The sequence below is a fragment of the Mixophyes fleayi genome, chromosome 12 (genome assembly GCF_038048845.1).
Source record: "Mixophyes fleayi isolate aMixFle1 chromosome 12, aMixFle1.hap1, whole genome shotgun sequence".
In the NCBI taxonomy this organism is placed as follows: Eukaryota; Metazoa; Chordata; class Amphibia; order Anura; family Limnodynastidae; genus Mixophyes; species Mixophyes fleayi.
In genome coordinates, this window is record NC_134413.1 from 17,461,522 (window position 1) to 17,482,597 (window position 21,076).

Below are 21,076 nucleotides of genomic sequence, written 5' to 3' on the forward strand. Positions count from 1 at the left end.
ATTAAAGGTAATATTACTAACACTGCGTTAATCCTAGACTAACGTGGACAAATTGAATCTGCCCCTTGCACTATGTATAACTACCTCCCTCTCCAGGTTCACTCGGCGACTATTCAACTCGCAAAGTGGAGATTCGGTACATCATCACCATTTATTTATATATAGCGCCACTAATTCCGCAGCGCTATTGAGAGAACTCACTCACATCAGTCCCTGCCCGATTGGGGCTTACAGTCTAAATTCTCTCTCTTTCTCTTTCTCTCTTTCTCTCTTTCTCTCTTTCTCTCTTTCTCTCTTTCTCTCTCTCTCCTGTGAGGCAGAAGTGCTAACCACTATGTCACCTCAAAAACGGCAACGTCTTCATTTTATCCGTATGCAACGGTTGGATTTAAAACTTGTATAGCGCAAGACTCCCGCTACTAGATCCTATTTCAAAAACACTAAAGTTGTGAGTCTTTTATTTAACACTTTATTAATTAACCTAACATTATACTAATATTACCTATGCCTAACGTGTAATTACTGTGCTTTAAATATGGTTTGCTATGCGATCGGAAATATACTAAATATGTATAAGTCTCCATCACGCACAATAAGAACTGGTATAATATTGATCTTTTCATAACAATACGATATACTAAAATTAATGACTATTAATTAAAAAGGATAAGCTAAATACTATCTATGCACTTATGTGTATGCATTTTCACCTCTGCTTGTCTGTATTACCCTGTATTGCCTCTTGGGCAGCACAGTGACCTAGTGGTTAGCACTTCTGCCTCACAGCACTGGGGTCATGAGTTAAATTCCCGACCATGGCCTTATCTGGGTGGAGTTTGTATGTTCTCCCTGTGTTTGTGTGGGTTTCCTCCGGGTGCTCCGGTTTCCTCCCACACTCCAAAAACATACTGGTAGGTTAATTGGCTGCTATCAAAATTGACCCTAGTCTCTGTCTGTCTCCCTCCCTCTCTGTCTGTGTGTGAGTATGTATCTATATTAGGTAATTTAGACTGTAAGCTCCAATGGGGCAGGGACTAATGTGAATGAGTTCTCTGTACAGCGCTGCGGAATTAGTGGCGCTATATAAATAAATGATGATGATGGTTCAAAGTGCAGAGCGCTACGGAACATGTTGGCGCTATATAAATAAATGCAGAATTATGGCCATACACAGAAAGACACTACATGTACAATGTTCCTGATTAATGGTGTCTATGTGCAATAAGAACATTTTACACATACACAAACAGACATCCAACTCTAAATAGTTAACTTGCAAAGTTATGATTGCAGCTAAAAATAGAAAGGTTTCCTTTTTCTGTAGTTTTGCTACAAAGTCCTTGGATACATCAGCACCTCAATTACACCAAGTCACATATTTCTGAATGCAGATGGGTGCTGGGGGAGAAACCAGGTCTACCTGACTTTCTGCCTCCCCCTCCTCCATCACCATTGTACTATTCCCTCAGTCACCTGCATGGTGTGACCCCCTCCCCACAGTGTCACACAGTGACTGGATTGACCCCCTCCTCACAGTGACTGAATGGGGGCTGTGACCCCTTCCCCACAGTGACTGGATGGAGATGTGACCCCCTCCCCACAGTGACTGGACGGGGGTGTGATCCCCTCCTCACACAGTGACTGGACGGGGGTGTGACCCCCCCTCCTCACACAGTGACTAGACGGGGGTGTGACCCCCTCCTCACACAGTGACTGGACAGGGGTGTGACCCCCCCTCCTCACACAGTGACTGGATGGGGGTGTGATCCCCTCCTCACACAGTGACTAGATGGGGATGTGACCCCCTCCCCACAGTGACTGGACAGGGGTGTGACCCCCCTCCTCACACAGTGACTGGACGGGGTGTGACCCTCTCCTCACACAGTGACTGGATGGGGGTGTGACCCCCTCCTCACACAGTGACTGGATGGGGGTGTGACCCCCTCCTCACACAGTGACTGGATGGGGGTGTGACCCCCTCCTCACACAGTGACTAGATGGGGATGTGACCCCCTCCCCACAGTGACTGGATGGAGATGTGACCCCCCTCCCCACAGTGACTGGACGGGGGTGTGATCCCCTCCTCACACAGTGACTGGACGGGGGTGTGACCCCCTCCTCACACAGTGACTGGACAGGGGTGTGACCCCCTCCTCACACAGTGACTGGATGGGGGTGTGATCCCCTCCTCACACAGTGACTAGATGGGGATGTGACCCCCTCCCCACAGTGACTGGACAGGGGTGTGACCCCCTCCTCACACAGTGACTGGACGGGGGTGTGACCCCCTCCTCACACAGTGACTGGACGGGGGTGTGATCCCCTCCTCACACAGTGACTAGATGGGGATGTGATCCCCTCCTCACACAGTGACTAGATGGGGATGTGATCCCCTCCTCACACAGTGACTAGATGGGGATGTGATCCCCTCCTCACACAGTGACTAGATGGGGATGTGACCCCCTCCCCACAGTGACTGGACAGGGGTGTGACCCCCCTCCTCACACAGTGACTGGACGGGGTGTGACCCTCTCCTCACACAGTGACTGGATGGGGGTGTGACCCCCTCCTCACACAGTGACTGGATGGGGGTGTGACCCCCTCCTCACACAGTGACTGGACGGGGGTGTGACCCCCTCCTCACACAGTGACTGGATGGGGGTGTGATCCCCTCCTCACACAGTGACTAGATGGGGATGTGACCCCCCTCCTCACACAGTGACTGGACGGGGGTGTGATACCCTCCTCACACAGTGACTGGATGGGGGTGTGATACCCTCCTCACACAGTGACTGGATGGGGGTGTGATCCCCTCCTCACACAGTGACTGGATGGAGATGTGACCCCCTCCTCACACAGTGACTGGACAGGGGTGTGACCCCCTCCTCACACAGTGACTGGATGGGGGTGTGATCCCCTCCTCACACAGTGACTGGATGGAGATGTGACCCCCTCCCCACAGTGACTGGATGGGGGTGTGATCCCCTCCTCACACAGTGACTGGACGGGGGTGTGATCCCCTCCTCACACAGTGACTGGATGGGGGTGTGACCCCCTCCCCACAGTGACTGGACGGGGGTGTGATCCCCTCCTCACACAGTGACTGGATGGAGATGTGACCCCCTCCTCACACAGTGACTAGATGGGGATGTGACCCCCTCCCCACAGTGACTGGACAGGGGTGTGACCCCCTCCTCACACAGTGACTGGATGGGGGTGTGATCCCCTCCTCACACAGTGACTGGATGGGGGTGTGATCCCCTCCTCACACAGTGACTGGATGGGGGTGTGACCCCCTCCCCACAGTGACTGGACAGGGGTGTGATCCCCTCCTCACACAGTGACTGGATGGAGATGTGACCCCCCTCCCCACAGTGACTGGACAGGGGTGTGACCCCCTCCTCACACAGTGACTGGATGGAGATGTGGGCCGTGTCTCTGTGACATACGTAACGACAGAGGATGTTTATTTCACACGTGGTGGGAGTGGGAGTGGGGGCTGGACGTCTCTTCCACACCCCCTTCTGCAGGCATGGCGGAGGACAGAGATAACATCCCTCGGGCTACCTCTATATCCCAGCTCTCTAAAGCCCTGTCACACACACACCTGGACCTGCTAGAGCAAGAAGCCATGTCCCCTGTCCCCTCACAGACCCCGGTCCTGCCCCCACGCGTGTCCGCCACGCAGACCACCCGCAAGAGGAAGCTGTCCAGGAGCCAGAGCCTGTCCGGATCCCAGGAGAGTCTGAACAGCATAGCCAGTGAGGCCAGGGTCCTGGTGATCAACACGGGGGGCACCATTGGCATGATGTACCAGAATGAAGGTGACTTGTTTACGTGGGTGAGGGGGGGGGATGTCTGAGACAGGGTCATGTATCTGTTACATCTGAATGTACACAAATAATACAACGTTCTAAAGTGTCAGGTTACTGACCCCTCATGACCTCTAGAAACCCACTCTTAGATTGTAAGCTCTTTGGCGCACACTGCTTGCTAATTTGTGTGATGCAACTATCACTTGTGACTTACAGAATGTAAGGTTATCATGATGTCCACATTTGGTGACATTTCTGAAATTTGGTTAAAAAAACAAAAACTTGAGTAAAGTGTGTGGTGGGGGGGTTGTTATTTGTGAAAATGTACTTTTTTTTAAATATTGCCACTGCTTACTCCAGTTTTTCTTTATTTCTCTTTCATGAATACCCCTATTATATGTACAGCAGTCTATGCTGAAGGGGGGCACAGTTTATGAATATTTTAGGTTAATTTGGTTAAAATTGAGGGGGGGGGGGGTGGTGGTGGCTGCATTTTTCTTTCTCACCCCAGACGCTAACTTTTGATGCTCTGACAGACCAAAGACTGTGCACCTTATGTTAGACTTAGGTTGTCAACATGTGGCTCTCCAGCTGTTGTGTTGATAAGCCATGCTGAGACTTGTAGTTCAACAAGCGTTGGATCTCCACAGGTTACCTGTGTTATAAGAGACTATCAGGAATAATTACTATGAAGCGGATTTCGTATCGCCGCGTATCGTAGCAATAGAAAATCTTTTGTCAACTCAATTTACTTAGTGATAGTGGCTGGCAGCTTATTGATCTTTAGCTTCCCGGCGACACAGGCTGGCAGAGGTAAGAGTACACTGATGGCTTCACTGGCCAGCCTTGGGTCCAACTGCGCATGCGTGACTTGGAGATTGTATTTTTTGGCGTTTGTTTTTGGACATAGGGCTTTACTACCTATAATGATTAATTAGAGTTACAATAATTACTACACTTCTGGGCAGCCCTGTTATCCAGGAGCTGTACTTGCTAAGTATGTTATGTACATCATCATCACCATTTATTTATATAGCACCACTTATTCCACAGCGCTGTACAGAGAACTCATTTACATCAATCCCTGCCCCATTGGAGCTTACAGTTTAAATTCCCTAACATACAGACAGAGAGAGACTAGGGTCTATTTTTTTTTTTTTTATAGCAGCCAATTAACCTACTAGTATGTTTTTGGAGTGTGGGAAGAAACCCAGCACCCGGAGGAAACCCATACAAACTCCCCACAGATAAGGCCATGGTCGGGAACTGAACTCATGACCCCAGTGCTGTGAGGCAGAAGTGTTAACCACTAAGCCACCGTGCTGCCCCCTGTACATATAATTACATCACTGTAAGGCGCAGTATTGACCTACATTAAGCACTCAGCCCCTGCTCTGTTCAACGCTTGTTTATGAACTCAGTCCAGACTATTGTGAAGACCATTGATTGGTCTCCAAGGAGCAGTGTTTTTGAAACACTTGTCAGCCAGCGTCTATCTGGTTCAGGCTATAGGTCATGTTCAGCAAGATCAGTACAACTGCTGTCGTCCCTAGACTGGTGACGCCCCCTCCCCTCCCTCCATAGGATCGGTCACTGTATTTTTGCCTCTTGGTTGTTTGTGTTGCAGCTAGAGCAAACTACAATCACTAGTCCGCAGGCTAACGGAGAGCTGTTACTCTGCCAATGAGGTCCATAGACGACCTCCTCGAAGCTCTGTGGAGCCCAATGCTGGTGTACAGCCATTAGACATTAATAAACTACTCAGTAGTAATTGCTATTACAATATGAATTCAAAATATTAGTGAAATAAGAATTGTTTGCTCTGTAAGTTGCTTTGACCAAGCTTGGAACTCTGTCGTGTGTAGATGTTGTATCGACCACAAACGTTGCTGATCAGCTGGTCAGGGGCGAAGTTGGGGCCTCTTGGAATCTGAGCATCCTCATCTAGTTGCCTTGAACTCCCCCATCTTATCAAAAATAGAAGCCCCCCAAAATTACTAAAATATTTTTAACCTGCTATTGCCTTTTATATTTTATCAACTATGGAGTTATTTTCTTTTTTACTTCTTGTTCCATAACTGTATAATACAAGTTATATTTTGACTACATGTTGAAGAGACACTAGATCTGAAATGCAAGTTCTACTTTACAGTTAAGTACTTGATGAAATACCTTTTTTTTTACCTTAAAATACAACATGAAACGGCACGCAGTGACATGTCAGCGTGTTCACCCCAGGGAAGAAACAATGATATTTAAATTTTACATGTTCTTTAAAATAGTTGAGTAATGTGACGGCGGCTAAGTGGTTAGCACTTCTGCCTCACAGCACTGGGGTCATGAGTTCAATTCCCAACCATGGCCTTATCTGTGAGGAGTTTGTATGTTCTCCCTGTGTTTGCGTTGGTTTCCTCCAGGTGCTCTGGTTTCCTTCCACACTCCAAAAACATACTAATAGGTTAATTGGCTGCTATCAAATTGACCCTAGTCTCTCTCTGTCTGTGTGTATGTATGTTAGGAAAATTAGACTGTAAGCTCCAATGGGGCAGCGACTGATGTGAGTGAATTCTCACAGTGCTGCGGAATTAGTGGCGCTATATAAATTGATGATGATGAAAGTGAGTATACTCCTGCTATCTTTCATAAAATGAGTTGCTGTATATCTTCCTCTATTGCAGCATCAGATTCGATAGGAAGAAATTTGAGGATTCTGTAGGGCCTGTAATTTTGTCCTTGAAACTCCTTTTAAAAATTTGCACAGTCATTAGATATGGGTTTAACGTGCTGTGGTTCACTCTTTGGAAAATGTTAGAACGGAGATGAAATATTAAATTCTTTCTCATTATCCTTAGATTAAAGTTTTCCAGAATGTTAAATATAAGATAGTAGCAATTAGATTTATCTGTTCAGATTAACAAAAATATTCATATTTTTTGCATTGGTCTATCTTCTGCTTTACCAATAACGGATGATGCCAGCTGATTACAACTGACTGAAACGTAATTTCCATTGCAAACAATTAATAATTACCTTTTAAACCGTGAATTAATTATTAATAAGTGGGTTTTGACATACTTGAAGAAATCTATTATTAAAAGATTAACTTGTGCGTGCGATTTCCATACCATTAAAAAATATAAAAGAAATCCCACAAATTGCGTTCACCTTGCGTTCCAAGATGTATCGGGGCCCATTGTGTTTAGCTGAGAAGGGAAAAAAAAATAACACTGAACCATTGTATCCAATTAATGCCTGTCTAGTTGCTATGGTTTATTGCAAAATTTTGCATCTAAATGCAGTGTTGGTTAATGTCTCCCAATTCCTATAGTCATTGACTTGAACATTGGTATAGAAGTAATTCTATATATCGAAGTCTGTATTTTGGTGTCCTTAATAATATATGTTCAATGAACAAATATGTACATTATAGAAATAGTTGGTTATTATCACACTGTGGTCGCCATGGCCTGCTTTCCAACAAATTTTTTTTCTTTTTCTTTAAAGTAAAAATCCTAACATGTCCCGAGACTAATCCCATACTTGCCTACTCTCCCGTAAATTCCTGGGAGGCTCCCGAATTTCGGGGAGTCCTCCTGGACTCCCGGAAGAGTAGATAAACCTCCCGGATTCGCCGAAATTTACAGCAGGGGCAGGGTTTAATCGCGTCATTAAGCCGCGCTCCCGCTATTCAGTGCCGTGAATTTCGGCATTTTATAGTGGGGGCGGGGCTATGGTGACGTGACAACGTCCCCAAGCCCCCTACTACCCCCTGTCACATGACTTCTCCCCCGGGAGAAGGTTTGAAAGTTAGCATGCATGACTATTCCCAATACTGCCTCTTGTATAAAGTGTATTGCAGTTACAGTGGAAAGTTAAATCTTTACACTTTATTCTACAATTTGACCTCATACAGTCGGCCAGCACAGTGGCTTAGTGGTTAGCACTTCTGGGTTCGTGAGTTCAATTCCTGAACATGGCCCGTTTTTGCATGGGTTTCCTCCCACACTCCAAAAAACACTTCCTAGTAGGTTAATTGGCTGCTGTCAAAATTACTTAGTGTCTGTCTGTCTGTGTGTGTGTGTATGTTAGAGAATTTAGAATGTAAGCTCCAATGGGGCAGGGACTGATGTGAGTTCTCTGTACAGCGCTGCGGAATTAGTGGTCCTATATAAATAGCTGATGATACAGTCGTCTGTCTGATGTGCCCCATTGATATGATTGAAACACTAACTATGACACATTCTAAGCTGATGCAATGCTGGAGCAAGCTTCCTGTTCTGTGCTTCATGAATTACACTGTTTTGTACATAAATACGTCTTCTATCTTTTCATGTTTTGGCATTTGAAACTTTTTTTTTTTATATGCTGTCCTTTGTTTTCTCTGCACGACAGTGTAAATATCCTGCTACGTAGATATCACTAATCCCTATTAGAAGTGTAGTTTTATTGCTTGTTGTATATTATTGCACATGTAACCGAGAGGCATGTGAGTACCTATACTCACAGATAAGTGTGTTATTAAACAGTGTTGTATAACTGATCATAAAATGCATTTGTAACTCCGGCAATCAGACCAGTAACCAAGTTATTGTGCATCATATTCTCTGTGTTCATGTGACTGTCCTCATTCATTTAGCAATAAATACAGTTTGTTGTTTTTTTTTTTTTGTCTGTTTGTTTTCTATTTTATTTTGTTGGGGGAGGGCTTTGGGCTTTTTTCTTTCCCCCTCTATGACCCTCAGTGGAGCCTTTTGGGTATCTTTGTGAACAATAACTCTGAGATCTCTTTGGTCCGGTTTATACCTAATTTTCTGCATACAACTTGTATGATATGATCCAAGACTGCGCTAGACCCTTCCCAAATTTAGCAGAAAGGAAGATAAAATCTGACCCCCCCCCCAATTTTGTTACAGCTGTTGTGCATCTCTGACAGTAGCGCCAACAAGGTTAATGAAAGCGTATAGTCCTGTTTTGAATTAATTCTGCAATAATCATACTAGTTTTTGAGTAGAAGCTGCCTTAAGAGCATGCAGTTATTTTGGAATGATGCTGTTGCCGAATTCCTAAAACAAAGTAGATCTTCCTGTAAGCACTTCTGAAGAAATCTGCGGCGAAACGCGTTAAGAGGCTTTTTCTATTGCCTTCAATGCAGGGCTGCTTTGCGGTTACCAATTAAGGATGAATTCTTTTTGGCAGCTGTTGATGTTTTTGATAGCAGCGTTCCTTACCACTGTGCCTGCTGTGTAGCTTCTAGTGACATCGGGGACACTGTCTACTTACCAGGAGTACACGGCTCGATGCCAATGTTTGTTTCACTCTTATTATTGAAGTCCCCAAACTGTGAATGCTCTGGGAACGTTACATTGTGGCTTTTCATTGAGGCTATTCCCAAGAGAGTCCTTGTTACAATTTAAATTCTGATAGTACATCACATTGATACAGCAGATCCTGATAATCCATGTTGCCAGGTTTGCACACTATGGGCTAGATTTACTAAGCTGCGGGTTTGAAAAAGTGGGGATGTTGCCTATAACAACCAATCAGATTCTAGCTGTCATTTTGTAGAAAGTACTAAATAAATGAAAGCTAGAATCTGATTGGTTGCTATAGGCAACATCCCCACTTTTTCAAACCAGCAGCTTAGTAAATCTAGCCCAATGGGTCTTGTAAACTGTGTTTTTGGCTAACACTCAAGCTACTTTTGTGCTCCATATTGGTATAATGTACTCTCTTAATATCATCATGTAAGGATACAGCTGATCATGTTGTGGTAATAGCACTGTCAGTCTCTCTCATTATATAGTGCGTAAGCATGTCCACATTATATTATCTATTTATGGTATGTATATATCTGTGCTCATTGACTTTTACTACTAAGGTCCTTAGCAATTTAGATGTATTAACTCATTGATTAACAGCTGTTGTATGACAGATTTTCCTTTTTACAAGTGACTTTTATAATTGCACTTATTGATTGCCTGTTTTTTGGGGGTTTATTTGTTCAGTTTTGGAGCTAACTTAATAAAATCTTGTTTTTATAGCAAAGCAATTTTTTTTTTTTTTTTAGATGTGGTTTAACTGTCATAGTGATATAGATTTGTTTTGTTTTCTTATCTACTAAATGTTGAATTGTAGAAATGGTGATACAGAAAAAAAAGTTTTAGACACTTGAGATTAGCTCAAAATCAGTGAGATGGTGACAAACACCCCCCTAATCACTGTTCAAAGCTTTTAAGCATGTGCAAGCGTTAAAATGAATAGGAATGGAATGTTGTGAGTGAGTCCTCTGTACAGCGCTGCGGAATCAGTGGCGCTATATAAATAAATGGTGATGATTAAGAGGGTGGTGGAGGAATACTATAAGCTTGTCTGAAGAGGTGGGTTTTCAGAGAACGTTTGAAGACTAGAGGAAAGTCTTGTGGTGCGAGGGAGGGAATTCCACAAAGTGGGTGCAGCCCGAAAAAAGTCCTGTAACTGAGAATGGGAGGAAGTGACGAAAGTGGAAGTGACGCAGATCTTGTGCAGAACGGAGGTGTTGATTTGGGAAATATTTTGAGACAGGTGAGGAAATGTATGTCGGTGCAATTTTGTTGACAGCCTTATATGTTAGTAGAAGAATTTTATATTTGCTTTGTTGAAAAACAGGCGACCAATGTAGAGACTGACAGAGTGGTTCAGCAGAGGGAAAATATATATTCTAGGACTATATATAATATATAGATATTACTAGGTTTTCGTGTTCATATCTGTTAGTTACTCTCCTCCAGCGTTGCTTCATTTGTCCCATGACACCAGGCAGTATAGATACTTCTCTTCTCTAACCCAGCTGTCTGTTATCACTCAGTGCCACTCCTTTCTTCTTCTATCTCTTATCTTTCTCCTCCCCCAGAGCTTTCTCCATTAACTCTTTGACCCCCAGCTCTCTTTTCTATACTCATTGCTATTTTTGCACTCTCCAGTCTCTCTTCTCCTTTCAGCACCCACTACTCTTACCCCCCCCCCCCCCCAGTTGTTTATCTCCTTGTGTCAGAAACGCAGTCCCTGGTCGCTAGTCCACGAACACGGCATGCCCGTGTGACGGAAACGCAGTCCCTGGTCGCTAATCCACTACTCCTCCAAACAGTCAAAAACACAGATATATTTCTCTTTAATATTCCCACAGTGCTGGGTGGACTAAGGGCTGGAGCCAGTTTATGATAGGTGGGAAATTGATAAGACTTAACCTGCGTGTCCTCCGCCCAGTGGCTGGGGACTGTTGGCCCCTGTGGAGAAGGGTCCTGTATAACAATGACCTTGTTGGATAACCAGTATCCACATATGTTAGTGATTTATCCCAAACCTATTGTTCTCCTTATCCCTGAGTAAACACTCCTCCATAGAACAATTAACATAAACACACATTATACAGTCTAAATACAATGGTGCATTCCTCATAGAAAGTAAATGTGCTCAGACCATATCTACTTGCAGATTGTAAACAGCACATGATACAGTTTATACTACAACATGTGACTTATATTAGCCAGATATTAAATACATATTGTCAAGTACATAACTGTGTTAATAATAACCTGGGAAATATATCACAACATTTTGTAACAACAAATTGTATATCGCAATATAGAGCAACATTCACAAATACAACTTTAATTACATGTACAGTATTAAACCACATTGAATGACTGGATAACGTGGACACTAGTAGTGCCCAAATGTTCTGTGCTTAGAGACACCCATTTAAATCAAAGTCCAATAGTATTGGAGGACCAAGTCCATTATCCTGATCCTTGGTTTCCTTACAGTTGGTTTTTGTTAACATCCCCTCCTACCAACTAGCAGAAATGTGTAGATCCAATCCCAAGGACCCTGCATTCTGGGAGAACACACTCCTTCCAGCTACTGCTCTTGTCGCTGAGAATTTCAGCCAGCAGTGTGTCCGTTTCAAATATAGGCACGAACAGGTCATCATCATCAGTTATTTATATAGCGCCACTAATTCCGCAGCGCTGTACAGAGAACGCACTGACAACTGGGAGTTTTCTCCCAGTTGTTAACCTGGAGAGAACCACCGGAGACATGGGACAGTTTTACTAACTGAAGAGAGGTGGGATGTTGTCTAAAAATTATCTTTTATGTTTTTGAGTGGCGTTAGATAATTATACCAAATTTCAAAATGTGATGCAGGTAAACTAAACTTTCTTTTTTTTTTTTTTAATATATAACCTGCTTAGTGCCACTCAGAACTCATTTTTGGGTAGAGTTCTCCTTTAATGTCCATCTCGTAGAAGCAGACCTCTTGTAATCTCCTATCATGCCCTGACCCAAGGACTTAATCGCCTTTAAGACACTGTATTTTAAACACTACTGTAATGCATACAATTTTACTTGCACAACAGATTAAGAATATATATTTAATGGACAATAACCTAAAACAAAAACAAGTCTGTACATATTTGTATGTCCTACTGCAGAATGTATATGCACAACATAGTTTTGCCTGTGCAGGCACTAATTCATGCGTTGTCTGCAGGCTCTTTGCCCTTTCTCAGTCATATTTTCAGAACTTCCCAAACCTGGCTATACCCCAATATGTCATACCCCATCCTCTCTTATACCTCCCTTGTCCCTAAGCTGTTGTATTGTTAGGGACAATAGCTTAGGAACAAGGGAGGTGTGTGGTATAAGATATTGTATTGTTAGTGCATTATCACCTCTTCAAAATGATATCTGAGCGCTAGAAGACTATAACGTAATTCTAGAGAAGGCAAGCAATGGGACTGTACAAATTGATGAGCTCTGCACCATCATACAAACTAGATAAAATATATTCTGGTTATAGGGCTTTATGTGTTCAATCCTTGTTTATTATAGACGATGGGAAAATATATAACATCTAGGTAGCTTTTAAAAAGCTGTACAAGTTGGTTTATATGAAAAACTACTCATTATTTATGGGTTCATAAGATTAGAAAATCATTGGGGGCAGATATTTCACTCCCCAAAATAAACTTGCTGTCCTGAATACCACTGAAAAGCAATACACTCTGCTCCTTCTATAAGACCTGCATTTATCACTAATTGTATTTTCTATCTCCATATGTGGCAGTGGGTGACTATTTGATACAAAAATACTTTAATTTCAACCATAAATTTCTAGTTCCACTTTCAAATAAATGGCAGAAACATACACATTTGTAGATATCATACGGTCCTCTTAGATGCAGTTCAGACATTGTTGCCAATATTATAATACAGTGTATACGGACAGTGCGTGTACATTCACCTGGTACAGTCTGTATAGGCCCCGCACACTGCAATATCCATCATCATTTAATCACTGAACTTGGCTTTTTTATTTTTTATTTTAAATATATATTTTTTTGTGTTAAATGTAAAAGATGACAAATTGTATTGTGCAGTATTAATATTGAACATTAGGGGCAGTTGGCAGGTATGGTTTAGAGCCTAGGTTCTCAACCTGTGGTACTTCTATCTCAATGGGTAAATCGGCTTCAGTCTGTTTAATACTCACAGTAACATTGCTTCTATTTCTTATAAGAATCAGAAGGCGTATTTTTAGTACTTTTAAAATGTGTAAGAAAAAGCTTAGTAAACATATATAAATTGGGGGGGGGGGGGGGGGTACAGTGCTCTTTGACCTTTTGTGTAATAACATTGATTCGTTTGGTTGCTCAGAGTCTAACTAGGATGATTTGCCTATTTAATTCTGTGTTACCCTCTCTGCAAACAGTATTTGGGGGTAGATTTATCAAACCTTCCATAAAGGAAAAGAGGAGGTGTTGCCCATAGCAACCAATCAGATTCTAGCGATTATCTTCTAGAATGTGCTAGATAAATGATAGCTGATTGGTTGCTATGGGCAACATCTGCACTTTTCCCCTTATACACATTACGTTGCTCCAGTCGGCTTGGTGATGTCACAGGAGAGACAGATACTGTTTAGTGCTGCTAATATATCCAGTGAATGATGGGTTGGAGTCAGAGCTGGATTAAGGCTTAGGGGGGCCCCTAAGATCTAAAATTAAGGGCATAGTGACACATCCTGCATTACATCACCTACAGCCCACAGTATGACACTTACAGCTCTCCCAGAGGGCTCGCTTAGATTGTCTGCATAAGAAAAATCATTGCTTCCACAAACTAAAATACTGTACATTAAAACAATCATCAAAACACCACATTAAAATGGGTATTGACACCACACATTAAAACTAGCAATGATATCACACATTAAAAATACCATTGATAATGTACACTAAAACTAGCAATGATACCGCACTTTAAAAATAAAATTTATAATGCACATTAAAACTAGCAATTATACCGCAAATTAAAATACCATTGATAATGCATCACTGGGCATGGCCAGGCCACCCTCCTACAGACAAAAAAACTGCATTGTTGTGTACACCATTGAACAGTCACCAAAAATTGGGATTGTCCCACTAGAATGACAACATTTCACAGACTTTGCTGTTCTCTCCTACCTGTTCTTCTCACTTTCACCACCTGTGCTGCAGGTTTCTTTAGTTGCGGCTTTGCTGGATCCTGGAATGTTAGGGGCCCTATTTGGAAAAAAAAATGGGTACATTTAGAAAATGACAGCCACCCCCGGCGTTAAATCGGTACCACCCATGATTAATAATTAGGCCTTCCTCAGGCCCCAGCATTAAAATAATAGTATTCACATTTAATAAATAAACCTATTTCTCTCCCTACAAACAGCCCCAGCAATAAATTAATAGTATTTACATTTCAGAAATATACCTATTTCCCGCAACCGTCACTGCCATTAAATAATTCATAGGCACATTTAATAAAGGGTCCTCATTCTCCCCAAACCACCCTATCTTAAATTAATTGTCCCCACTATTGTCTCCCCCCCCCTTTTTCCTCATGCTGTGTCTCTCACCCTTTTTTCTTATACTGTGCCTTTCTCCACCCTTTTTTCTCATGCTGTGCCTCTCCCCCTTTTTCCTTACTGTGCCTCTCTTCTCCCCCTTTTTCCCCATAGTGTGCCTCTCCTCTCCCCCTTTTACCTCCATACTGTGCCTCTCTTCTCCCCCCTTTTACCTCCATACTGTGCCTCTCTTCTCCCCCTTTTACCTCCATACTGTGCCTCTCTTCTCCCCCTTTTACCTCCATACTGTGCCTCTCTTCTCCCCCTTTTACCTCCATACTGTGCCTCTCTTCTCCCCCTTTTACCTCCATACTGTGCCTCTCTTCTCCCCTTTTTTCTCCATACTGTGCCTCTTCTCCCCTTTTTACCTCCATACTGTGCCTCTTCTCCCCTTTTTACCTCCATACTGTGCCTCTCTTCTCCCCCTTTTACCTCCATACTGTGCCTCTATTTTTTCCTTTTACCTCCATACTGTGCCTCTCTTCTTTCCTTTTACCTTCATACTGTGCCTCTCTTCTTTCCTTTTACCTTCATACTGTGCCTCTCTTCTTTCCTTTTACCTCCATACTGTGCCTCTCTTCTTTCCTTTTACCTCCATACTGTGCCTCTCTTCTTTCCTTTTTCCTCCATACTGTGCCTCTCTTCTTTCCTTTTTCCTCCATACTGTGCCTCTCTTCTTTCCTTTTACCTCCATACTGTGCCTCTCTTCTTTCCTTTTACCTCCATACTGTGCCTCTCTTCTTTCCTTTTACCTCCATACTGTGTCTCTCTTCTTTCCTTTTACCTCCATACTGTGCCTCTCTTCTTTCCTATTTCCTCCATACTGTGCCTCTCTTCTTTCCTATTTCCTCCATACTGTGCCTCTCTTCTTTCCTATTTCCTCCATACTGTGCCTCTCTTCTTTCTTATTTCCTCCATACTGTGCCTCTCTTCTTTCTTATTTCCTCCATACTGTGCCTCTCTTCTTTCCTTTTACCTCCATACTGTGCCTCTCTTCTTTCTTATTTCCTCCATACTGTGCCTCTCTTCTTTCTTATTTCCTCCATACTGTGCCTCTCTTCTTTCTTATTTCCTCCATAGTGCCTTTCTGCGTTATTCCCTTTTTTTTTTTTTACTTACCTTTCTGTTAGCTTCATTCTTCTCCTCTCTTCTGTCTTCTTTTTTCTTTCCTGGTCCTCTCCGCGCTGCTCCTCACTGAAGGACAGGCGTGACTTGATGACGTCACGCCTGTCATTCAGTATCAACAGTGCAGAGAGGAAGGAGGAGGAGGGACGCCAGCGCCGCGGTGAGGTGAGTAGTGTATCTTTTTTTTTTTTCTACTACCTGGCTCCCCCCACCAACGAAGGGAGCCCCGAGACCCCCCACCCCCCCTCCCGCCGGCGCTGGCGCCGTTAGAAAAAAAAAAAGTTACAAATTTTTTAAAAAAAATCAGTACAAGTTATGTGCGCGGCGGCGGGGGGCCCTCGGAGAGAGGGGGGCCCGGGGCACGTGCCCCCTGTGCCCCCCCCCCTTAATCCGGCTATGGTTGGAGTTTACTAATACTTACCTACCTCGTTCTTGGGAGATGGGAGGCGAGTTAGGAAGGAGTAGGTGGGTGGAGCTTGATGGCACAATTTGCAGTAAGTGGGGGAGACATCAAGCCCCTCCCACCTCAGTAAATGGTAAAACTCCATTTAAAAAGTGTTTACTGACGTGGTCAGGGCCATCCATACACTTCATTTCCATGTTGAGTGATACTTTTTGATTTTACTTTTGTGTTTCTAGTTTAAGTGAATTTTAGCTCAAGTTTATATTCCAATAGCTGGTAAAAAGTCCCATTCCCTCTAATGGTAAATGCCAATGAAAATGGTGACTTATTTCGCACTGTAATGCATAGAGTAGGATTATAGAGGATTGGCAGAGTAGTGTGTACACACTCACTCCGCCATAAGTACCCTCTGATAAATCTCCAGAGGCTTCATACAGCCGGCGCCTGTTTGTTTTCAGTTCTCCGCAGCCGTTTGTTTGCCTGGCTGACCCTGCGCAGTGCGCTCAATGTTTGCTTTTCAGTGAGTGAAGAAGTGAATGTGGTCATAGTACACTATAACTGTATACATTCCTAGTATGGAGTTACACAACTCTGCAAGAACACGCAAACACTGTAATTAATGTGGGAAGTTAAAGCTCTGGGGCCTAGGACTATGTGGTTGTCAGGGTTATAGTACATGAGCTTTGAGCTGGTGCAAAAAGCAACTTTTTTTTTTCTTATTTCTTTGTGGGGGGAAAATGTCATTGTGCTTTTCCCAGACTGTATAGGTTCTGGAGAATAGATGCAGAATAGTTCGTAAAAAAATCACAGACGTGGATTTTCCTTTTAATCTAATGAGAACGTCGCTGTGAAGGACTGCTTTGAGAATCTGCTGTTCAGTGTTGCTCTTAACAGTGTTTGATGGTCAGCATGGTGTAGGGAAAGGGGTAGGAGATTAAAGAGCAAATAAAGCCACGTGCTTTCTTTCTCTCCTTTACAATTTGCATTTTAGGAGGGGGGAGTGCTTCTTTAGTTAAGCAGACATAGTTTGAGTGACAGATTTGCAGACTTGCTGTGAAAAATGCACTGCGTGGATTGCTGGATTAATACAGAGACCAGATCGGTAATGTCACAACATGTTCAGCTTTTTGTCCTGTATAGGATCCCATCAGGACACTGTCCTATAGATGTGAGAGGAGACGCAGCTGTCTGTAATGGATTGGGGAGGTTATGGTATACTTTTCAGTATTACAGAAGGCTTCTGGGAAGCATAGTGAACGTGCTCCTACCAGTGACGACAACAAACCACCCATGACTGAAAAACAAAATGTTAAAATGTTGACATTCCCGGAGGCTTTGATTTGTGAATTTATCTGTAATTGGATCATTTTAAGACTGCGCCCACTCATCTATACACCAAAGTTGTGAATTTTGTCACTGTGGGGACACTGTACATTTAGGGGTATATTTACTAAACTGCGTGGTTTGAAAAAATGGAGATGTTGCCTATAGCAACCAATCAGATTCTAGCTTTCATTTATTTAGTGCATTCTACAAAATGAAAGCTAGAATCTGATTGGTTGCTATCGGCAACATCTCCACTTTTTCAAACCCGCAGTTTCGGAAATATACCCCAAGGAGGGTTTATTTCATTTTACTTTGTCAATACTTTTGGTGAGTAATATGTATTTCTTTGCTGACTCGCTATATTCTATGTTTTAGTTTTGGCTCCGCAGGCCAACGCATTTGCTACGGCACTGAAGAAACTTCCTATCCTACACGATGAGCAGTACGCCCAACAGACTAAGCTCTACGACTTCCTTGACTTCCCCGAAAACACTTTGGTTCTACCGTAAGTAACTTTGTTTTTTTTGAGGGGGGGGGGGGGTGTTATTGTGTGTCCTGGAATGATACACTGTAAGTATTTAATCTATGACCCTCTACTAAGGCAGCCTCCAGCTCACTGATTAATTGCTTCTCTACCTCTCTGTAATCCTGTCCCCTGAGGGAAAAAGAAAAGCTCAATTATCCTAACGTAATTTAAGGTTTGTCTGGATTAATGTGGCCAGAATTGGTCTAAAAGGAATAGCAATGATGTAGTTTTATAATATTTTATATCTGAATATAAAAATACATTTGCAATGTGTTCTTCAAGGATCCTGAACATATTAATGCTGGTCTAAGTCTGCGTTCGTATTGCTTGATGCAGAGTAAATGAATTTCACACCTAGGCTAATGATCACATTATACATGCAATAAAACATTGTTGGAGAAGTGGTTCTAAATCCTCTGACTTTAGGGTCTGTTTAATGAGGCAACTTGGCCGAACTCAGTGGACCGTTGAGGTTACACAAGGCTTCTCGACCTTGGAAGTCACGGGGGGGGGGGGGGGGGGGGGGGGGGGGGAATGTATGCGGAACTGAAGCACAATTAATTACAAGCAAATCTTGGGGGTTGCAGAATCTGTTCGGGGCCACTGTGCTATCAATTAATGTGTTTCTCTGTATTACTGTAATGACTTGCTTGGGGGGAAAGCCAATTAGTGGAATTTCAATATTATACAATCTGATGTAGTTGGGTAAGAGGAGGATACAAACACAATCGTTTAACAAATGCAACTTTGTGAACTTGTTTATCCTTTTGCAGCTTTATGCTGTATTTGTGTTACTGCAATCTCTAAATCTCCGATTCATAGGACATTTTATTATCTATAAGGTTCTAGCTGTTCTTTGGAGCTGCCCAGTTTATTACTTCGTTTGTTTTTTTTGGTTTTTTTTAAAACGATCTTGAATATCTGCTTACATATTTGTCTGTACAAGAACTTCCTGCATCATCGCTCCAGAAATCCTGGCTAAGTGTCACTTACTCATATTGCACAATACTGTATGTATTGGACATATTTTTAATGGAAAGCTACAGGACCTGAAACTGATGTGTGTGGGATTCATCGTATGTGCCTGTTTCTGTTCCCTCTCGCTGAGTATATCAGGATATATGCAATCTTAGCAACACACACTCACGACACAAAGGCTAAGGCCCTATTTACTAATATTTGGCTATAACGACAATTTATTGGCCGTTATGACAGCAATCAGCTCTGCTAATAAAAATAATTTAACTGAAAAAAAAATATTTTTTTTTTAATTTATTTATATATATATATATATATATATATATATATATATATATATATATATATATATATATATATTTGAAAACCATTGAACTTTGAAAAATATGCTTTGTTCACAGAATAAACTATTTTTCCATTAATTTTTGTCTGTTCTTGTTCTCCTGAGATGTAGATGGCAGAACAAGTATTGCGGGGGCACGGCTCTGATTTTTGTTAAGCAGCAAAGTGCTGTAGCCGGCAGCAACCCATCGGTATATTGGGCAAAGCCAAAATATACCAAAAATCATGTTGGCCAACTGGATAAATAAACCCTAAATTCACTCTACATGAGGGCTCAAATAGAAGGAAAAAATATATTTTAATATATCTTCTAAGAGAGATGACTATATAACGATAAAGGGGTCCTTCTTTCCAATACTATATTTAATATTCATTTTCATTTATTGTGCATTAAAGTCAATCTTGCTCTCAGTAGAGTATTTAATTGTTCTGTAACTACAATCTTCATGTGCAGATCCTACAAGTAGAACAATCGTATATATATTTATTACATCAATCACCTTCTCTGTGACTTGTAGTGTTGCCCGACGGTTTATAAATTCATAGCTGCTGTAAGGTGCACATAGACTGTATAAAGAAGAGACGTCTGACTTTTTTTATTTCTCCATTCCTTTCTCTTCCAGTCTCTGTAAACAGAATAAGAGGGTGGTGTATACGATCCTGGAGTATTCTCCTCTTCTAGACTCCTGTAATATGACCACCGATGACTGGGCCAAGATAGCCAAGGACATCCAGGTACAAACTGGGCTTGATGGGTGCTCTTATGTCTGACTGTCTTCCCGTTATGTTTATTTATACTGAACAGTTCATAGGCAAACCGAGGGGAGGGGGGGGGGGGGTTACTTAGCTCCTGGAAACCCCCCTCCAAGCCTGGGGCACTGTATTATCGAGGTGGCTGGACCCTGCCCCTGCTTCACACAGCTCTGCTTGAAAAGGGAGAGCTGCGTGCACCGAACAGTAGTGCACGCAGCATTGCCCATGTATATTATGGGAATAGGAAGAGTTGGAAAGCAGCCACGCCCCCATGCATGCTGGTCACGCCCTCTGGTGGCGTGGTGTGGATACCACACTCTACAAATCCTACGGTTGTACTTCTTGTTGCTTATGCTGGATGTGGTTATTGCCACATCCACATCATTGTGGTTACAGCCCCTCCTCAGGCTAAATTCTGCCAGTCTTCCCCTGTGTATGCAAAACTGCACGTTACCAATTATCTGCTTCCTGCCGTCTGTTCTTAGAAAGATGTGACATACAGTTGTTTTCTTCATTTACGGCAACTAACCGTGTCTAGTTCAGAAGTGTTCGTGCACCAAACATAACCTTTGCAGGCGCGTCAGCCCATCCACCGCTATGTCGGAGGCTGCAGGCCTGGAACAGTATATGTTAATGTTAGAGGAACAGTCGCCCTCAAAGACTTTTACAGGAAGATCTGTTTGTTTTCATCATTCTTGGAGACGACAACAGACCTGCTGTGTAGACACTATTGTATCCAACACACAGACCTCAGCTTGTCTGTTGTCCTAGCCGGGAGCAGCGAAGTGCATTTGTTAATCATTATTTAAAATTTAGACTTTAATAACAAAATGAAACTGAAACCAAGGTCAAAGCTGGTGCAGATTTAGAGTGAGAACTTCGGTCTT

The 21,076-nt window shown here is 42.7% G+C and overlaps 1 protein-coding gene across 1 annotated transcript in view; it reads left to right on the forward strand.

The window, feature by feature from the left end:
* The first annotated feature begins 3,422 nt into the window (after positions 1 to 3,422).
* ASPG (asparaginase) overlaps positions 3,423 to 21,076 on the forward strand; it is a 50,502-nt gene continuing 32,848 nt past the window's right edge. The window contains exons 1-3 of the mRNA XM_075193127.1: positions 3,423 to 3,824; positions 17,966 to 18,095; positions 20,060 to 20,171. Of these exons, the coding sequence (XP_075049228.1) occupies positions 3,533 to 3,824; positions 17,966 to 18,095; positions 20,060 to 20,171 (534 nt within the window). The 5' untranslated portion in view covers positions 3,423 to 3,532. The remainder of the gene's footprint in view (positions 3,825 to 17,965; positions 18,096 to 20,059; positions 20,172 to 21,076) is intronic.